Source organism: Hyla sarda, chromosome 4, assembly GCF_029499605.1.
Source record: "Hyla sarda isolate aHylSar1 chromosome 4, aHylSar1.hap1, whole genome shotgun sequence".
NCBI lineage: Eukaryota > Metazoa > Chordata > Amphibia > Anura > Hylidae > Hyla > Hyla sarda.
The window spans coordinates 314082673-314101787 of NC_079192.1; the positions used below are offsets into that span (position 1 = coordinate 314082673).

General features: G+C 41.6%; 1 protein-coding gene and 1 long non-coding RNA gene across 5 annotated transcripts in view; one reads left to right on the forward strand and one right to left on the reverse strand.

The window, feature by feature from the left end:
* JAKMIP2 (janus kinase and microtubule interacting protein 2) overlaps window positions 1-19115 on the forward strand; it is a 113780-nt gene that overhangs the window by 55593 nt on the left and 39072 nt on the right. For both annotated transcript variants that reach the window (XM_056574866.1, XM_056574865.1), the window contains exons 2-6: window positions 6367-6416; window positions 10793-11041; window positions 11859-12356; window positions 14050-14259; window positions 17867-17965. In XM_056574866.1, coding sequence (XP_056430841.1) covers window positions 10913-11041; window positions 11859-12356; window positions 14050-14259; window positions 17867-17965 — 936 coding nt within the window. In that variant the 5' untranslated portion in view covers window positions 6367-6416; window positions 10793-10912. The remainder of the gene's footprint in view (window positions 1-6366; window positions 6417-10792; window positions 11042-11858; window positions 12357-14049; window positions 14260-17866; window positions 17966-19115) is intronic.
* LOC130369516 (uncharacterized) overlaps window positions 1-19115 on the reverse strand; it is a 131114-nt gene that overhangs the window by 19746 nt on the left and 92253 nt on the right. For all 3 annotated transcript variants that reach the window (XR_008892798.1, XR_008892797.1, XR_008892796.1), the window contains exon 4: window positions 8392-8474. This is a non-coding gene — a long non-coding RNA (uncharacterized LOC130369516). The remainder of the gene's footprint in view (window positions 1-8391; window positions 8475-19115) is intronic.

Consider the following 19115-nt stretch of genomic DNA (forward strand, 5'->3'; position numbering starts at 1 on the left):
GTGCTGCTTGATAGTCCGGAACTAAAGAGCAGGAAAAGAGTGAATGAAGTGGCAGCAGCCCCTTATATACTAAGGGGGAGGGACAAAGCTCATTGGTCAGCAAAACCTGTAAGTCCTGACCTCTGGAACTCTGGGTATATCACATGAACCATGGCATAACATAAATTAAAGGCTCTTGACCTCTAAGGTCCTATACATAGGTATACTAAATGAATTAAATATATAAATATATACATTGCATATTAACATATTGAGAGGCGACTAGGGGTTAGCCCTTCAAGAAAGACCATTATCATGGAGGGACTCTGGCTGAGGGGACTCCAGACAAAAGGGACAGGACATGTCCTGTACCGGGACACCATATATATATATATATATATATGTGTGTACGTATGAAATATAACACAATAATTTTACAGAATAAAGTCCCAGTTGCCAGTTAAATGTATTCCTGCAATATGGGGAAACACAAGCTATACGTGTATGTGAATGGTGCAGTATTGAAGAAATCTATTATGATGTGGCATGCCGGTACTCCTTTTCTTGGTACCCCGAGTGACAGCTGTGTTGGTTTTGCATCCAGCAATGACTTCCTCATTAAAATTCTGCAGTGCAGTTGTACTAAGGAGAAGCCGCACAAAGGAGAGCTGGCAGCATGCTGCAGTATGAGCAGCCAGACCCCTCTCTCTAACCACAGGCATTCCCCATTACCTGATACATCCATTCAGTCTGATTTCTTTCAGCCTGATGTATTATTTCCATATAATGTATAACAGCAGCCTGAATACTGAGTAATAGCACCTAGAAAAGCACAAATACCTGCATAATGATCACCGAGTGAAAGCATTAGGGTGTGTCCCCATATTCATAGTTTTGTAATCTAATTTTTTTTAAAGCATAACCCCGTTTCCGCTCCAGCAGAAAGTCAAAAGTTTAGATCGGCGGGGGTCTGAGTGTTCAGATCTGCGCCGATCAGGAGAACGAGCCGGGAGGAGTCTGCACTGCCGTGTGATCCGCTCACTGGCCCCCCTCCCTCTCTCCCGCCTGCGTGACATCATCAAGACACTCTCATAGACCTACATAGCGAGTTTGTCTCGATCACATGACATGGAGCTGGCGGAGAACGCACTGGTCGGCATTTATCATTGTTTTTACCGTTTTTTTCCATTTATATTTGGCGATATTTTGGCACAAATGTCCTTTTTTGCGCCTTTTGGTTTGCACATTTCTGCTGATTTTGAGTTGTAATGGCAATATGCATGATATGGACGGGTTTTATAAAGTCCGCCTTTTTGTGAAAAGGTGCAAAAACCATCGAAAATTCTCTAAACTACACCAGCCCAGACCTATCTTAGCTTTTTGGTGTATGTGAAAAGTTAAATTTCAGAAAATGTGACCTGCACAAAATTTATCAAATGCTCTGCGACTGTTTAATAAATCTGGTGCTCCTACACATTACCAGCACACAAACAAAAAAGGAGTAGAAAAATGCTTCACTTACACTACAATGATAAATCCCCCCCCCCCCCCCCCCACAAGCTCAAAATTCTCCCAGCTAGTTCTTCTAATCAGCAGAGGTTTGAACACTCAGACCCCCGCTGATGCGAATTTTTGACGTGTCGCTAGGACATGACAAAAGATTTTTCCAATGGCAGTGGCCAATTAACAAATGGCAATGTTATGGGTGACCCAGGCTTTTCTATAATAAACTGGTACTGCTGGTCCATTTGATGTCCAGCAAAATGAATAGTTCCTACCCCAGGTGCTGTTGTCACCTGCTTCATAGTGATGTTTTAGTAAAAATCCTCCCACTATTATGACCTATGTTAGCCCCACTGACTCTGAGACTAGGGCAAGAAAACCTAATAGTCTTGCTGGGATAGACCATATCATGTTTCCCTTGGGGATACGTTGGGGTTGGTAAAACATGAAGAAATGTAGGTTGTAAATATGCACTAATTTAAAGGGGTTTTCCATCTCATAATAACGTTAGCAGTGGCAAATCGATATCGATGAGACCTCCACCAATCATGAGAATGAAGGGGTGCAGCACTGGTGCAGCACTTTGTCCTCCTCTTAGTAGTGCTCCTGGCCATCAACCTATTCAGGGAACTGCAGAAGACCCATTTTACTTGAAATTGGCCTCCCTGCACTTCCATACAATCAAGTGACTGGGAATCCCTGTCCTGGGGAAAAGCAGGGTAAGAAGAGGGTACAGCACAACACTAGTGCTCTGTCCTCTTTGTTCTCTACCTAATTTATCCTGAGCTACATCCCTTTTTTTTTTTAAGCTGAAACCGCCCCCCCCATGTACCTTTTTTGCTGACCTGTATGCCTGCTCACTCTCCGTGACATCTGTGAGCAAGGGAGGGGGTGTGGCCCGGCAGGCGCGACGTCATCTGAAGCCTGCAGGGCTCACTTCCGCCCTTCCTCATCTTATCTATGCTGCGCATTATTAATATCCTTATAACATACTCCAAACGCTCATATGAGATTCTTCACCAGTCCTGCGATGTGCTGCAATGCATTCTCTCTCTATCCCGTGCGCTGCACTGAGAGTTACGCGCGCAGGCTCAGTGTGTCAGGGGGTATATGCACGCTGTGCACCGAGCTCGTTTTCTGCCTGTTTCATTTACAGGCAGAGAGCGAGCCATGGGGAGAATATGTCCAGACTGCATTTCCTGAATTTGGACTTCTGCCCGGCCAGCAGAAGTCCAAAGTCAGTGCGCGAGAGGGGGTGAAAATGCAGTCTGGACCAGTAGGGAGACCGCTAGTGGCCAGCTTTTCAAAGTAAAAAAAGCACATAGAAAACGACACTTTGTTTTGAAACAAATATATTAGAAACGTTTTTATTTACACAGTGTGTCATATTAAAAGTACATTTTAATGGCAGTGTCCATTTAAAATAATGGATTATGTCACTTGATATGTCACTTTAGTTGTGTAGTATATTTCCATGTATTTTTTTTTATGAAAGGGAAGTCTAAATTAAAGCAAAAGGATGGAAAGTGTAAATATCTGGGATGAAATTATACCTACACAGTATTAAAATTCTAGATTTTTCTATAACATTTACACATGATGATACAGATGCTCCCATCCAGTCCTGCAGCATGTTATAGTGTTGTGTTAGCATCTACTCCATGGACCGTACTCATGAATCCTCCCTCCCTCTTGTCTCTTGTGTTTCTGCCCATATGCTGCTCTTTCTTGGCAATGGCTGCCCTTTCCTTTTGGCCTGCATAAATAATTACATTTCTAGTTATCTTTGCCTTGCTCGTATCTGTCATAATAGAATATACATGTATGCAGCTCAAGACTCTCCCAGCTCTGTCATCAGTGACAAGCCTTTTTGGTGTATTTCTTTCTCTGAAGGAAATGTATCACCTTGATTTCTTTTCATAATAAGACACAGATACTGAAACACGTTCTTTTTTTTCCAATCTGTTTATATTTTCTCATTGGAATTTTTTTTTTTTTTTACACAATACAGTGGTCCCTCAACTTACAATAGGCTCAACATACAATGGTTTTAACATACAAGAATCGTCCTGGAACCAATTAATATTGAACTTGAGGGACCACTGTATTATGGGGAATGCCATCATGCCTGTGCTGTTTTTAACAGCATTTACAAATATGCTTTACTGCAGGACCCATTCACTATAGACAACAATAGATAGGATCTGTCCAATTTAGATAAACTGGAGACACTACTGGGCACTCTCTGTGACCTTTTCAGAGGTCATTCTACAATGTGTAGAGGGTGGGGGGCTTGTTTCTCTCTGTATGGTAGTGGGTCCATTGTTATCCCTCAAATGGTGTCGCCTTTCACTGTAATCCGCTTTTCACTGTAATCCTGTCTGTGCTTAGAAGAAATGCATTACTGGGAAAGATTTAGGCCTAGTGGCCAGAAGATTTCATGATCATTTAAAAATACGTAGAATTGAAAATTAGAAAAAATATCACCCAATATTAATTAAAAATATGGTTAACATAGAAACCTAATTTAAACAGTAGGTCATTTTTTGATTAAACATTCCCTTTAATAAACAAAATTTACTGTGCTTTTCTACTCTACATAATCTAGTATAAAGAAACGACCAACAGGTCCTTTGCTTCCACCTACCATAATGGTTGGCCATCAGTGGGGATTCATTGTGTAACCAGAGGAGTTGTGGGGAAGAGGGGGTTACAATAATTCTTAATTTTATGGTCTGAACTTAGAACAGATCTGGCTTGTTGTTATTTTGTTAATTATTCAACTTTGTCATCTGTAATAAGAAGATTACTATGTTACTAAATCTCCAAATACCTAGTGATTTGACTATACTACAGGGGCTGTAAAGTTAGTGTAGTTCATATTCATAATATAATGTCTGTACCTGTGTGTGATGGTTTTTCTCACAATCCTTCTGTGATTTTCACCCCAATATTTATTTTTAACAGCATACAAAATGACTGTTGTCTCAGATTTTTCCCAGGTTGCAATGCGGCCGAGACCTGACTCACTAGTCAGCTGATGACAGGGAGCCTGTCTGCTTCAATGGGTGGAGGGATCAATGTGCAACTAATGCAACAGCTGGAGGCATCCTGATTGAAAACCACAGGTGTTTTGAATGGATGCAGCTCATTTATGTTTCAATAAGTGGGGTGGCTGATATGTGGGAGGGAGGAAAATGGAATTATGGGATTTGTAGGCAAAGAATAAAACTGAAATAGGAAATACCAGTTCACAAAAAGCTAGCCACAGTGTTATGATGTGTGATGTAGTTTTAAATTAGAGGGGCAAAGGTTTCTGCAGTAATATCAGGAAGTATTTCTTTACTGAGAGAGTAGTGGATGGAATAGCCTTCCTGCAGAAGTGGTCACTGCAAATACAGTGAAGGAGATTAAACATACATGGGATGAGCATAAGGCTATCCTTCATATAAGATAGGGCCAGGGACTATTGATAGGATTCAGATTATTGGGCAGTTTAGATGGGCCAAATGGTTCTTATCTGTCGACACATTCTATGTTTCTATGATATGGTAATCTCACAACATAGCCATTTAGCCCCAAGACAAGCGCAGATCCTTCCTAAGCATGTCCATTACTGTCTGCCAGGTACGTATTAAAATCACCTTCTGGTGGATAACCCCTTTAAAGGGGTTATGCGCCATAAGGTGATTTTAGTACTTACTTGTCAGACAGTAATGGACATGCTTAGGAAGGATCCGTACTTCTCTTGGGGCTAAATGGCTATGTTGTGATATTATCATAATGCTGAGGCTAAATTTTTGTGAATTTGCCATTTCCTGTTGGAGTTCCCTCCCTCTAACAACAAATGCCATAATTCCTTGTTTGTAAGTGGGAGGTCGCTTTTCTGCCTCCCACACATCAGCCATCCCACCAGGGGTCAAGTCCTGGGAAATAAAGTGTGGGAACTCACCCAAGATTTCCACTCAAGGGCTGGTCCTGCTAATGAAAACAGTTTTCCTGCTGTGGAAAAGGAGCAGGAACCCAGTTCCCATGCATTCCTGCAGGACTTGAGCCCTGCATCCCACCCAATGAAACACACCTGTGCTACCTTTAGTGTAATAGACCAGAGTTTTCTGACCAGGGTGCCTCCAGCTTTTGCAAAACTACAAATCCTTGCACAATGATCTTCCTCCCACCCAGCAGTTGCTCCACCCATTGAAGCAAAGACAGGCTCCCTCTAAACACCTGACTAGTTATGTAGTGTCTCGGGCTGCATTGCAACCTGGAAAAACCTGAGACAACAGTCATTTTGTATGCTGTTAAAAATAAACATTGGGGCAAAAATCACTGAACAATTTTTAGACCCCCATGAAACACAGGTACAGACACTATATTATGAATTACACTAACTTTGCAGCCCCTGTAGCATAGTCAAATAAAAAAAAATCCCAGAATACCCCTTTAAATCAGACCTAGTGAAAGTAACAGCACTGTGTCTTCAATATATATATTTTTAATGGGTTGATCAACGACAACTTTTGACTATTTTGACCTGTCAATATGATTGCTTTTGACCTCCCCAACATTACAAAAAAAGTAGGGTCTCAAATTAATTTTCTTGGCCAGAGTGCATGCCCAATCTCTCTCTACAAAAATTAATGGGAGCATGTAAAAAAGCCGATTGCATTCAGTCAATTGTTGCCATTGGTTCCATTTGCATAGGGCAACAAATGATACTACCAGTTCTTAATTTGTTTTTTTGTGTTTTTCCATATGTTCCTTTTGATTTTTGATGCGTTCCATATTGTTTTGCCCATGGCAGTGCTATCTGGCTCTCCTTGATGCAGATATGTTTTACTCTTTACTACCTTGTAAGAGTGACATTTTTCTCTATCTCAACAGATAAGGACTGGAGAGCTGGTGACAATGGATGTAGATGGTTGAAGTCAAAGGTGGGATTTTATAACTTTTTTTTTGCATAGTCCTGTGCAGATCTTTTTATCCATATAAAATTGACATGTAGTTTATAAAGCTTCCGTTATATTAAATATGGATTAGCGCTTTTCTCTCCTTTTCTATTCAAAGAGGGACAGTCATCCCAAAAGCTTTCCTTCCTACACATTTCAAAATTGACACACTCATAGCAACCAATCTGTTATCATTTTCACTGAATGACTGATAGCTATGGATTACAGCACCTGTTTTATATGCTGTTTTAAGTCTCCTTTTATAAGGCAGACAGCTGGCAGATATAAGGGTAAATTAACTATAGAAAAGTCAATTGGCACTAGATAAAAGAATCCATTCAACGGCCAAATTACTAGGAGTGATGGGTTGCATTAAAAATCAATAGGCATCTGCCGGTTTGTTGGCTGATCCGTGGTCCATTTACACTGGGCAATAATTGGCCCATTAACCCTGGCCAATAACTGCCCTGTGTAAAATGCCCTTAACAGATGTGCAATAACTATAAGGCAGCATCTTTCACACTGCCGTTATCACACGGAAGTGGGACAGCCGTCGGGAGAGCCGGGCAGAATAACGGGAGAAAAATTACTGCATGTGCCGTCTTTTTCTCCCGCTATTCATAATGGCGCCCTGCGGCCCCCATAATAGTAAATGTGAGCCGCCGGGACCCGTTGTTGCCCTTTGCTCCCCATCATGAGAATGGCCGTTAAAGTCAGGGGGAAAAAAAAAAGAGACTTTGATGGGGGGCAACGGCAGTGTGAAAGGGGCCTTAGCAATCCATACCTCCTAATCCTGGGACAACATGTTGTAGTGCCAATTCAGGCCTTTCCTGTTCAAGGTGTCCAAAGAGTTAGGGCCCTTTGCCATGGGCCAACAGGCTCCCTATAATGAGCATGATTCTCAGTGATGGCTCATGTTTACTGAGCCTTCACAAGGCCCAATCAATTGTGCAGCCATACATTATATGGATGATTTTATTGGCCGAACATAAGATGCAGTCAACCGACGAACAAACAGTTTCACAATCACACCCTATCGGTCCAGCCAAGACATTAGAGAGAGTGTGATGGTGCAAGGGTTAAGGCCACCAGACCTCTGGGTATACACTACTAGTCCCAGCAAGTTACCAAATTCAGTGGCGTTGCTAGGGTTGGTGTCACCCGATGCGGTAGAAAATGGTGTCGCCCCATACCTCCCCCCCCCCTCAGTAAGTTTTTAGCCTGTTGTTACAGACACCACTGGTGTAGAGCATTGTGAGAAATTCCAGTATAATAATCAGATATACCAGTTGCCACAGAATGGAAAAGTGTTAAAGAAGTTTTCACCATTTAAATATACAGCTCCCAGAATTACTTAAAGGGGTACTCCACTGGAAAACATTTTCTTTTATATCAACTGGTGCCAGAAAGTTAAACAGATGTTCTATTTAAAATCTTAATCCTTACAGTACTGTTGTAAGTAAGCTGTTAAGCTGTTGTATTCTCCACAGGAAGTTGTGTAGTTCTTTCCAGTCTGTCCATGTTAGGAACTGTCCAGAGCAGGAGAGGTTTGCAATGGGGATTTGCTCCTACTATGGACAGTTCTTGACATGGACAGAGGTGTCAGCACAGAGCACTGTGGTCAGACAGAAAATAAATTAAAAAAGAAAAGAACTTCCTGTGAATCACTTATACAGCAGCTAATAAGTACTGGAAGGATTAAGATTTTTAAGTAGAAGTAATTTATAAATCTGTTTAACTTTGTAGCACCAGTTGATTAAAAAAATGTTTTCCAGTAGAGTACCCCTTTATGCAGTGGTAAGGTTATGCTGGGAATTGTAGTTTCACTCATCATAACTGTAGAACTGACAAGTGACTACAGCTCTGATGGGACATAGTGAGGAGAATACACAATGATATCAGTGACTACAGGTGACGTCTTCTCTATACTATTTCCTTATCTAATTCAGATGATACATACCGCCAGGACTTGTTCCAGCTAAAACTTCTGTCTGTAGAATGTGGCGCCCAGACATCTCCTCACTAGGTCAGCGCATTCTCATCCTTTATATGAAAACAAGTATTATTATAAACCTGCCAGACACTGTATCCTCTAAATATAATACTACTATACACTACACTCTTTGATTATAAACCTTCTATACACCATACCCACTGAATATAATACTACCACACACTGTACATTCTGAATATAATACCAACACATACTGTACCCTCTGAATATAAATCTGCCACATACTGTACCCCTGAATATAATACCGCCACACACTGTACCCTCTGAATATAAATCTGCCACATACTGTACCCTCTGAATATAAATCTGCCACATACTGTACCCTCTGAATATAAATCTGGTGGTGTTGCTAGTGGATGATGGGGATGCTAGTACTGGGGGGGTGTTGCTGGAGGATGATGAGGGTGCTACTGGCCATCCCCCCTGGCAGTATCACCCCCATCATCCATCGGCAGGATCATCCTCCTGGCAGGAGCACACCCATCATCCACCATCAGGATCTGCTGTTGGAGGTGCTGCTGCTGGGGGGGTTGCTGGTGGATGATGAGGGTGCTACTGCCAGGGGGGAGCATTAGGTAGGCAGCAGTTCCCCCACTTAAGGTAGGCAGCCGTTCCCCCACTTAAGGTAGGCAGCCGTTCCCCCACATTAGGTATCATAGATTCCCCACATTTGGTACCAGTTACCCCACATTAGGTAGTAATTTCCCCACATTAGGTAGCACAGATTCCCCACATTAGGTAGCAGTTTCCCCACATTAGGTAGCACAGATTCCCCACATTAGGTAGCAGTTTTCCCTCATTATGTAGCAGCTTTTGCACATTAGGTAGCAGTTTTCCAACATTAGGTAGAAGTTTCCCCACATTAGGTAGCAGTTTCCCCACATTATGTAGCATAGATTCCCCACATTTGGTAGTAGTTTCCCTCCATTAGGCCGCAGGTTCCCTTGCATGTTCCCCACAATAGGTCAAAGTCTCCCCACATTAGATCGCTGGTTCAAACAACCCCCCCCTCCCCCCACACAAAAAAAAACACACACACACAACACAGAGACACACACACAGATAGAGAGAGAGACACACACACACACACACAGTCAGAGAGACACACACTCACAGACAGAGAGACACACACAGACAGTCACACACAGTCACACACACACAGAGTCACACACAGTCACACGCAGTCACACACACACAGAGTCACACGCAGTCACACACACACAGAGTCACATACAGTCACACACACAGAGAGTCACACAAAGACAGAGAGTCACACACAGACAGAGATAGCGACAGACACACACAAAAACACACACACACAGAGACACACACTCACAGTCACACACACAGAGTCACACACACACACAGTCACACACACACAGAGACACACAAACAGAGATAGAGTGAGACAGACACACACTCACTCACCCATCCAGCGCAGCGCTCCTTCTCTTCAGGCGCTCTGCGAGTGACGTCACGTCCTCCTGGTGCCACTAGTACGATGCGACCGGGGTGCACCCCCCGCACCCCGATCGCAACGCCACTGCCAAATTAACCCTTAGATAAACATGTTTTACCAGAGCCTCCTTCAGAAAGGTGAGCTCATATATTTAGAGTTCAAAGACCAGAGCTGATTAATAAAACATTTAATCTGATAAAAGGTATCACAGTGCTAAATATATAAAAATACAGGAACAAATGACATACAGGTACAAAAATATATAAAAGAGTTTTGCAAGACAAGTTCAGAAAACAAAAATGAAGTTCTTACAGCATGATGGTATAGCTGTCCTTTGTGAGTGAGAGTCCAGCTCTTGTCAGCTTTGGGCACAGCCTTGAACACCCTGAATCTAGCATTGTTAAATATTATATATCTGCCTTTTTGGAGAGAGACTCCATTCCCCCCTCCTCTCTGATCCCACCAGGGGGGCATCTCTGTTCCTGGCCCTCTTATCTGGTTGATTATATGATGGGACCAGAGTGCCCCTTACATTCTGCTGCTTGAAAGGGCCTCTGACTTCAAAGGAGATACAAACAAACAGCCAGACCCCCAATAAAATGCAATGCACAAAAAGGATACACCGTCTGAATGACCCCTCACCCATGTCTTGGATAATACATCACACACAGTTATAATTTATAATACACATATAGGATTTTAATAATCAGGCCTTGGGCCTGACACTGATGGCTAGCTCTTTTACACAGCTGGATTTTTGGAACAAGCATTCATAGGAATGCTCATTCAGCTCACAATCCACCCATGTAAAAACGACTTTATTCTCTGATACCGAAAGTGATTTGTCTTTTATGCAATGATTTGATTGTGATTCCTTTTTTTCCAAAGGGGCTTCCACAAAAGAAGAATATTTTACTTCCTGGAATCCTAACAAACCAGGAGCTCCAACATCCATTGGGGATGGCTAACTAAGAAAAGTGAAGTCAAAGACAATAACTGTAAGACATAATGTCGAAAAAGGGGCGAAACAAGGGCGAAAAGCCAGAAGCCCTCATACTTGCTCTACAAGCTGCAAATGAAGACCTCAGGACTAAATTAACAGATATTCAAATTGAGCTTCATCAGGAAAAGTCAAAGGTATGACAACAAATAAAGTAGATATCAATGAAAAGACAGATGGCCTCCATGATCCAGAAATCCTTTGATTCAGTCCTGCAGATTTGTAATGAAATTTTTTGCAGTTTGCTGAATATATTTAGGCTACGTTCACACATCATGAAATGGAAATCAAAATTCAAAGCATAAAATAGGTATAAATACAGCCACATTTTCAATCTAATAATCTCCAGTATGAAAGTTTATGGAAAAGTGTCGGTCACTTCACACACTGATTAATGAAACAACTGTAATTCTAATGTTTGCCACGTTTCTATAGACTTTCATAGAACGGTGTGTAAACCCAGTCATAGGCTTTTATTGGAATGAAATTGAATCTACGGTATATGAAATGTTTGGTCATTTCACTTGTCATGATTTCTTATATTAGCTTAAAAGGGAATCAGAGTATACATTCTGTTGTTTAGGTGTTAAAGGGGTACTCTGCCCCTAGACATCTTATCCCCTATCCAAAGGATAGGGGATAAGATGTCTGATCGCGGGGGTCCCACCGCTGGGGACCCCCGTGATCTCCCTGGTGCACCTGGCATTCATTTAGACCGTCGGGTGCAGTGCCGGAGGCTCGTGACTCCATGGCCGTGCCCCACTTGCATTGAGGGGGCGTGGCCGTGACGTCACAAGCGTCAAGTTACCCCTTTAACTTGAATGAATGACTCCATGCTTTTGGGTTGGCAATAGGTAAGGCCAGCAGAGAGCCTCACCTCTAATGTTTCATATGTAGCTTGGTGCAACCTCTGCTATAGTCTAAAATGATTTGTTTGCTCTCTGTAATGTTCAGGTTACAAGACTTGAGAGAGAGAAGACCCAGGAAAGCAAGAGGATAAAGGAGCAAGAGCAGCACAGACACACGGCTACTGTTTCAGAGCTCAAGGCCAAGCTGCACGAGGACAAGATGAAGGAGCTTCAGGCAGTAAGGGAGAACCTGATCAAACAGCACGAGCAGGAGATGTCTCGGATGGTTAAACTAAAAGAGGCAGAGATCCTGAGGTTAAAGTCTGCTGTGAATGCTCTCCGAGATGGCAGCAGCGACAAAGTAAGGACAGCTCTGACCACTGAGGCGCGTGAGGAGGCAAGGAAAGTGTTTGACTCTGAGCGCCTTAAGCTCTTACAGGAGATCACAGAACTAAAGTCTGCTAAGAAACAGGTGGATGAGGCTCTCAACAATATCATACAAGCTGACAAAATAAAAGCTGGAGATCTGAGGAGTGAGCATCAGTCCCACCAGGAGACGATTGCAAAATTTAAATGGGAAAGTGAGCGGGACATCCGTAGACTGGTAAGCATTAGTGTGAATGTATTAACACCAGTGTAAAAAAGATGTTGTTGCCCCTTAGGGGCCATCAGATTACACATCCAATCTTTCTATAGCATTTCAAAAATATAAGAAATGTCAGCCTGACTCACCGATTTAGGAAAATATTTTCCTTTTTTTACCCTAATTTCCTCATACTAAGACTTCTGCCTTTGTTGGCTTACAGGAGGTGAATGCAAGTTAGTTAAAAAAAATACAGGTTCAAAATGCAGGTTCAAAAAGTGAATTGGTGTTTTTTCTTTATTTAGCCCACTGTTTCCCCAAACTGTTTTCATGATTTTAAATAACATTTGCTAAACCCAGATCTTTCATAGGTAAAGTTTACTAAAAGGGTAACGTAACCCTTACATAGAGTCAAATAAGGACTAGTTTACAACTAGTTCAACAAATTCCTGGGCTACTGCAATTTTTTGTTTATTGGCACAATGCACATTAACTCCTAATGTACAACCAGTATTGCCAGCAGGGTGATATAGATAGGACTGCTATCAAGGGATAGACAGTTAAAGGGGTACTCTGGTACTTTACAACTTATCTCCTATCTACAGGATAGGGCATAAGTGTCTGATCGTAGGGGATCTGTCGAATTTGACTCCCGCAATCTTCTTCCCGATGCCACAGCTCTCCCCATGCACTGAGCCGGCACCGCTACATGCATGAACCTGTGCCAACCACCACAAGAAGTGGTGGTCAACATTCCCCCTCTATGCATCTCTATGGCAGAGCCAGAGATACACGAGCGCCATCTCCTCTAAAGAGATGCATGGAGGGGTCGTGTTGGCCACCTTTTCATGCGGTAGTTGACACAGCTCTGTGCACAGAGCGGTGCCAGCTCAGTGCATGAGGAGTACTGGGGAGCAGGGCAGCAGATCGTGAGGAGTCCCAATGATCTAGACCCCCGGCGATCAGACACTTATCCCCTATACTGTGGGAAAGTACCAGAGTACCCCTTTTAGGGGGTTTTACCATGAAGGTAAATAGGTTTAAACTGATGCATAATGAGAAATTAAACATATTTCCAAGGTCCAAGCATTTTTGAAAATGCATGCCTTCTTTGCTTTGCCCTGTTGACCTTGGTTATAGCGACCATCTTAGGGCATCCACTGACATGGTCAGGCATGCTCAGTTCAGAGGAAAATATTACTTGTCAGTCTCCACTGAACAACGCTATCAAGAGCAATTGTGAGAAAGTGTGTGCTCTGTTGCATCTCTCTGCATGGCAACAGTTTACAGAGAAAAACAGGAAGTGATCAGATCCACAGGGGAGAAGAAGAGAAAAGGGGTGTAGGTCATTTTACCTAGACAGCACATTTGTGCATATGTTTGTGGTACATGTCTAATTTTTCTAATTTGTATCATAGAAAAATAATTTTAGGGTAGGGTCACACATAGTGCATCCGCATCGTATTTCACACTGCGGATGCGCCAACACCAGTAACTAGAGCAAGCTCTCTCTAGTGACTGACAATGGCACATCCCTCAGGGTGAAATACGCTGTGGAGGCACTACGTATGACCCTACCCTATCCCCACTGGGAATTTGAAGTTGCGGTTCCACAGATATACAATCCACAATTGCTGATTTTTCAAGGACATCAAATATAAATATAAATACAGCTACTGTAGGTACACATGATTTTCTTCATATTATTCTTCAGATGGATGAAATTAAGGCAAAAGACAGGATAATATTCTCCCTAGAAAAAGAATTGGAGACACAAACCAGTTCTCTCCAGAAACTCCAGTTGCAGAAAGAAGCTTTGGATGAACAATTATTCCTGGTGAAGGAAGCGGAGTGTAATGTAGGAAGTCCAAAACGTGAAATCCCAGGAAGGGCAGGAGATGGATCAGAACACTGTGGAAGTCCGGTGAGATGACTAAATGACCACATCTTTCATGGGTTATTGATTGCATTAAAATCACTTATCATAAATTATGCTTTGCTTTTCTATATCCAGATGTAAAAGTTATGGACAACTTAACATATCATTTCAGTGCATGATATATATTCTGTGGAATGAAAAATTTTTGCAACTGTTTTTTTTATATGTTTTTTTTTCTTCAGTTTTTCTGTAGCTTACTTTTTTGACAATAAACTGCAAACCGCTTGATTCCATGTAGTCTCAATGCCGACATCTGACTCCAAACCACATTGGAGCATAGATGTTCATTTACGAGAGGAAAAAGGGGGGCTGGAGACTAAGCAGACAGAGAGCTGGCCTTTGGCCTTGGAGATTGAGCGGAATCAAGCAGCTTGGAGTGTATTGTGGCACTGACAAGCAGCAGGAAAAAACTGCAAATCATTTTTAATTGAAAACCAACTGCAGAAATATTGTATTCCACATAAATGTATCAATGCAAAGGCTTTAGTTGTTTTATATGTATTGTTTAGAAAGGCTCAGGCTGGCTTTAAACAAAAAAAAAAAAAAACAACAGAAAACTGCTACCCTTCTGACATATACGTGGTCGCCACTGCTCTCCACTTTCTGTTACATCTGAACAATCAGGAAATGATGGCTCAGCCAATCACTGTATAAGTAGGCAATTCCTGTTTGACTAGATCCCAGAAATGGAGATCAGCCAAAATCCAGTGTTCATCAGAACAGCTGCGTCCAAATCAAATGTGCGGAATGTCCACCCATTTTCCGGCATGTAAACATATCCATACCCAGAACACAGAGCAGCTAAGAAATTCTCCCCTTTAGGCTCTGTTCACACAGCGAAATATGTGAACCAGTTCAATGTTTCTGCAGACGTGGAAATTCGGCAGTGTGAACAGTGCAGCAAAATCACATTGAAATCAATGGGAGATTCTGCTGTGTGAAAATAGCCTTTGTGTCTCTTTCATACACAAAAAGAAGAAGTAGTAGAATGGAGGACATTATAGAGAAGTACTAAGCAGTGTTACTGTGGATCCAGCTCTGGAATGAAGTAGCTGCAGACATACTAGAAGCAGCATCAATACCTTTGGATCAGTGTCTCTCTCTTTGCAGCTGTGTCCCTCTACTCTATCTCTCTCCATAGACTTTTTTTGGATAATTACTGTAACCTGATCCCTTAGTGAAATGATAAGCCCTCTTTATCTCTGCCTCACTCAAAAGAGATATTACCAGTTATGTGAGTACAGGAAGAAGGGTTTCCTGTAATAAGATATATTTTTTTTATCTTCTCTTGTAGCTGATGTATGGGAAGTTTGTTGAAATGGCAGTGTTTATGCTCATAGCTTTGTTACATTGCAACCTGTGTTGTTCTGTATCATCTTATGGAATGCTGCTTGGATCTGCCATACACAGAAACTACAGTTCTCAGTTATTTGCACCTAAACCATATGTATAATTGGTCACATACGGTAATTTGGCTGCTCAGATAATGTTAGCAGATCCAAGAACATAGGCACTTGAATAGATTGTATATGATTAACCCCTTAAGGACTCAGCCCATTTTGGCCTTAAGGACTCAGACAATTTAATTTTTACGTTTTCATTTTTTCCTCCTCGCCTTCTAAAAATCATAACTCTTTTATATTTTCATCCACAGACTAGTATGAGGGCTTGTTTTTTGCGCGACCAGTTGTCCTTTGTAATGACATCACTCATTATATCATAAAATGTATGGCGCAACCAAAAAACACTATTTTTGTGGGGCAATTAAAACGAAAAACGCAATTTTGCTAATTTTGGAAGGTTTTGTTTTCACGCCGTACAATTTATGGTAAAAATGACATGTGTTCTTTATTCTGAGGGTCAATACGATTAAAATGATACCCATTATTATATACTTTTATATTATTGTTGCGCTTAAAAAAAATCACAAACTTTTTAATCAAATTAGTACGTTTATAATCCCTTTATTTTGATGACCTCTAACTTTTTTATTTTTCCGTATAAGTGGCGGTATGGGGGCTCATTTTTTGCGCCATGATCTGTACTTTTTTTTTATACCACATTTGCATATAAAAAACTTTTAATACATTTTTTATAATTTTTTTTTAATAAAATGTATTAAAAAAGTAGGAATTTTGGACTTTTTTAATTTTTTTTCGTTCACGCCGTTCACCGTACGGGATCATTAACATTTTATTTTAATAGTTCGGACATTTACGCACGCGGCGATACCAAATATGTCTATAAAAAATGTTTTTTACGCTTTTTGGGGGTAAAATAGGAAAAAACGGACGTTTTACTTTTTTATTGGGGGAGGAGATTTTTCACTTTTTTTTTACTTTTACTTTTAAATTTTTTTACATTTTTTTTTACACTTGAATAGTCCCCATAGGGGACTATTCATAGCAATACCATGATTGCTAATACTGATCTGTTCTATGTATAGGACATAGAACAGATCAGTATTATCGGTCATCTTCTGCTCTGGTCTGCTCGATCACAGACCAGAGCAGGAGACGCCGGGAGCCGCACGGAGGAAGGTGAGGGGACCTCCGTGCGGCGTTATGAATGATCGGATCCCCGCAGCAGCGCTGCGGGCGATCCGATCGTTCATTTAAATCGCGAACTGCCGCAGATGCCGGGATCTGTATTGATCCCGACACCTGAGGGGTTAATGGCGGACGCCCGCGAGATCGCGGGCGTCGGCCATTGCCGGCGGGTCCCTGGCTGCGATCAGCAGCCGGGATCAGCCGCGCATGACACGGGCATCGCTCCGATGCCCGCGGTTATGCTTAGGACGTAAATGTACGTCCTGGTGCGTTAAGTACCACCTCACCAGGACGTACATTTACGTCCTGCGTCCTTAAGGGGTTAAAAAAGTATAGTAATATATCTTATGTTAAATAGTCCTATTAAATGTCACTTCCAAATGTGGTGTAATAGTACACTTACTATCACTTTCTGCAGTTGCATTCACAAACCCAACTTATTGCATTTTTGGGGATATTCCAAGGAAAGCTGAAATGAATAAAGAAACCATCATGCAGATAACCTCACGCACCTGTGTTATATGGCTTGTAATTTATGGATCAAAAATCAGAGGATTATTAGTGAGGAGGAATATATATACACACACACATATATCAGGGTTATGTTAAAGTATATTAAAATGTACATATACATTATGAAAACAAATATTAATTTTAAAAAGCAAGACATGATATAAAGGGGTTGTCCAGTTATGTGAAACTTTCCGTATCCCCTAAATGTATGAACTTGGGGTGGGGGTGCCTACCGCTGAGCTTCCCAGAAATCTCAAGAACAGGATCCATCTCTCTTACTTTGGAGTGCTCTGGCCACCATTTTCTGAGACCAGTCTGTCTTATAAGGGACCTCTGGGGTAAGAGTTGGGCACAATTTACATTACCGGAGTAACCTTTTAACACTATGTCATACGAAAAAGTATCTTCTATGACTGGTGGAAGATTAAATAGTATAAAGCCAAAAATAGACACATTGAATAAGCATAATTTTATATACTGAAAAATAAATAAAAATTATTAACTCACATATTTCAATGATATGTTTCTAGGATTTGCGAAGGAATCAGAAAAGAATAGCTGAGTTAAATGCTACAATCCGTAAACTGGAAGATAGAAATACATTGCTTGTGGATGAAAGAAATGAACTGGTAAGTTATCTTCCTGTGTTTCTTAAAGGAGAAGTCTTGTGATGAAAAACGTATCCCCTATCAGTAGGTCTACCGATCTATAACCCCTGCGGATAGAGGATACGTTTTTCACCATAAGGGTAGGTTCACATGGGCGGATTGTTTTGCGGGTTTTCCGCTGCGGGCGGGCTCTTCTCGGCTGTCCGCAGCAGATTTTCCGCGGCAGAATTTACGCTGCGGAAAATCCGTTGCAAGCCCCATTGAAGTCAGTAGGGACTGCAGCGGATTTTCCGCAACGTAAATTCCACCGTGGAAAATCTGCTGCAGACAGCCGAGAAGAGCCTGCCCACTTTCAAATGCGCAGCGGAAAACCCGCAAAAAAATCTGCACGTGTGAACCTACCCTAAGACTTCTCCTTTTAATGTGATTTACATGTTAAGATAGATGCAGAGGCCTTCTCAATATTGTTAACGTATCTGAGGCTTTTGGTGGGGTTCAGTTTTTATTTTTTTTATTTTTATATAAACACATATATCTCTTCTTGAATGATGATTTCCTGGTTGGTAAGCTGGGGAGAATAGAAAGTGCATTGCAGCTCTTAGATCAGCGGTCTTCAAACTGTGGCCCTCCAGATGTTGCAAAACTACAACTCCCAGCATGCCCGGACAGCCAACGGTAGTTTTGCAACATCTGGAGGGCCACAGTTTGAAGACCACTGTCTTAGATTGTGCTCCTGTAGGACTCCTGTGAGACTATCAGTAACAAATTAAACTGCACAAGATTTGGCATGTGGCTGTCCTTAAAGGGGTACTCCGGTGAAAACCTTTTTTCTTTTAAATCAACTGGTGGCAGAAAGTTAAACATATTTGTAAATTACTTCTATTAAAAAATCTTAATCCTTCCTGTACTTATTAGCTGCTGAATACTACAGAGGAAATTCTTTTCTTTTTGGAATGCTCTCTGATGACATCACAAGCACAGTTCTCTCTGCTGACGTTATTATAATAATAATAACACTTTATTTATTGTTGTCCTTAGTGGGATTTGAACCCAAGGCCCCAGCACTGCAAGGCAGCAGTGCTAACCACTAAGCCACCATGCTGCCCTTAGCATACATCTGCTATGCACGGTTGCTAAAATGGACAGAGATGTCAGCAGAGAGCACTGTGTA